General features: G+C 57.3%; 1 protein-coding gene across 1 annotated transcript in view; it reads left to right on the top strand.

Moving 5' to 3' along the window:
• Positions 1–1,182: 1,182 nt before the first annotated feature.
• Positions 1,183–2,095, top strand: part of PPARGC1B (peroxisome proliferator-activated receptor gamma, coactivator 1 beta) — a gene marked incomplete at its 5' end in the record, with an annotated part of 8,595 nt that continues 7,682 nt past the window's right edge. The window contains one exon of the mRNA XM_009865547.1: positions 1,183–1,299. Within this exon, the coding sequence (XP_009863849.1) occupies positions 1,183–1,299 (117 nt within the window). The remainder of the gene's footprint in view (positions 1,300–2,095) is intronic.

Below are 2,095 nucleotides of genomic sequence, written 5' to 3' on the forward strand. Positions count from 1 at the left end.
TGCACCCTCCTGGGGCTCACAGTCCGCCCTAGGGACCCCCATCCTGGCCCCGGGGTCTCCCCAAAAGCCGGGACTGCGGCGGGGAGGAGTGACATCCAGTGGTGAGAGCGTGCATTTCCACCACCCACGCCCTGCGCAGGGGGGTATATATCACACACAATATGTATGTGTATATATAGGATGTATACGTTGCAGGGGTGGGGCGGGGGGGAAAGGTGCTGGTTGCTTCCACCAGCAGGAGTTGCACGCTTAAAGCTGTGAGTGCCTCGGCTGATGTTACCCAGCAGACCCTGAGCTGGGTACCCCCTATTTCTATCACCCCTTAAAACCCCCCGTGCCCACCTCAGGGCTCCATGCCCACCGAGCAGCACGGGATCTCCAGATCTGTCTCCTCCATACAGTCCCCCAGCACCTACGCAGTCGTCTTGCTGTTGAGCTGTTGTCGCCTTCAGTTGTTGGCGCGACAGGGGTGGAATATGAAATGTTGCTGGGTGTGGGGTTTGGTTGGTTGGTGTTTTTTTTACCCCTAACCAGAAATGGTTTTGAGTAGAAGAAAAATGTTATGCTGACCTTGCCATGAGAAGTGATGGCACTGGGGGTAACCCAGGGAGAACCCCACTCCCACCACCCATGGGCTTGACAGAGCCTGTTGGGGAAGACCCTCAGCAGGTCCCACAGAGGCTTCCTTCTGCAAAATGCCTTGAAAGCTCATTAATGAGTCAAGTCCCTCTCTGGATGTTTTGGCTAAACGAGCTTTGCACAGGGACCCAACCAAGCTGTCGAAATCCATCACTCATGCCAATGTAAAGCCTCTGTCACCTAAGGCCAGAATTGATAGAGTGAGAGGCTTGGATGTCCCGTGTGTCTGATGGGAGTGGGGATAACCCTGGGAAGTAAATTCCCTTACAGACCCTATGCTCTGATCTGCTTGGGTGATCCCTGGGGATGTGGGTCAATGCTCCCCGCTTAGGGCTGTGCACAGGCAGGGGCCTGCCCCCACAGCCATGGGGAGATGGGGAGCGCCTCCCTGCTCTTTTCTTTTTCCCTCCTCCTTTTTTGGGTCAGATGCTCAGCAATGGGTGTGCCTAGCAAAAGCACAAGCTGAGGGGCTGTGGCCCCAACAATGCTTTCTCTTGCCCTTGCTGTGATGCCGACTTCTTTTCTTGCCGCTTCTCTCTGCAGCTGAAGAAGTTGCTCCTCTCTCCATCGCACGTGCCTCCGAGCTGCGAGGCTCAGCGGGACGGGAGCGCCCGGCGCCCGGGGACCCCTAAGTCACGACCCTCACGGCCCTGCACAAAGGTAATTCCTTGGTGGGCAGAGCCTGAGCCTGTCCAAGGCCGACCTCTCGGGACCCATCCTGAAGGAGGTCACCAAAGGATGGTGTCGGGGAGCATGGGCAGCCTCCAAGCTAGGGGCTAGGGACAGGCAGGGACCATCACCGCCTGTGTTGCTGTCTGTCTGCACTGAGGCTGCAGTCCAGGCTCAGCAAAGCCGTGGGCTTTGTGCTACGCTGAGAAATGGGTCATTCTCATTTGGACTGAGAAGGTTCAGGCCTCTCCCAGCTTCCCCGAGCGCTGGTTTGTGAAAGCCCTGCATGGTCCCTTGTCACCCCCTTGCCCACCTCCCTGCTGACTCACAGCCCACGCCAGGAACCCCTGGCTGGGGAGAGCTACCTGCCGCGCTGCAGAGCCCACCCTGTCACCTGAGCTGATCTTCTGAAACCTAGCAGAAGTTGCCATCAGAGATTGTTCAGCTTGGCTAATGGTAATTGTGTGGTGCATTAGGCTTGACAAATTAGATTGTCTGGGAAGAGCAGCAATTCCATCTCGAGGAGAAGAAGCATCATTGCCTGCCAGCTGCTAGAGGGGCAGAGCTTGGGGCGGTTGGGCTGCTGGACCCACATGTCCAGTGGAAACCCCCTGGGGTGTGGGGCTGACCCCCAGGCAGGTCAGGATGCTGATGGGCCAGAACTGGAGTGTTTGAGGACTTGGGGTGGCTCTGTCAGCCTGGAGGGATTTCTCTCTCCATGCCTGGTACTTGTGTGAGGTTGTGGCTGTGGGGCTCAGGGCTGACTTTCTCCTCTCTCCTCTCTGAA

The sequence above is a fragment of the Apaloderma vittatum genome, unplaced genomic scaffold (genome assembly GCF_000703405.1).
Source record: "Apaloderma vittatum isolate BGI_N311 unplaced genomic scaffold, ASM70340v1 scaffold28542, whole genome shotgun sequence".
NCBI lineage: Eukaryota > Metazoa > Chordata > Aves > Trogoniformes > Trogonidae > Apaloderma > Apaloderma vittatum.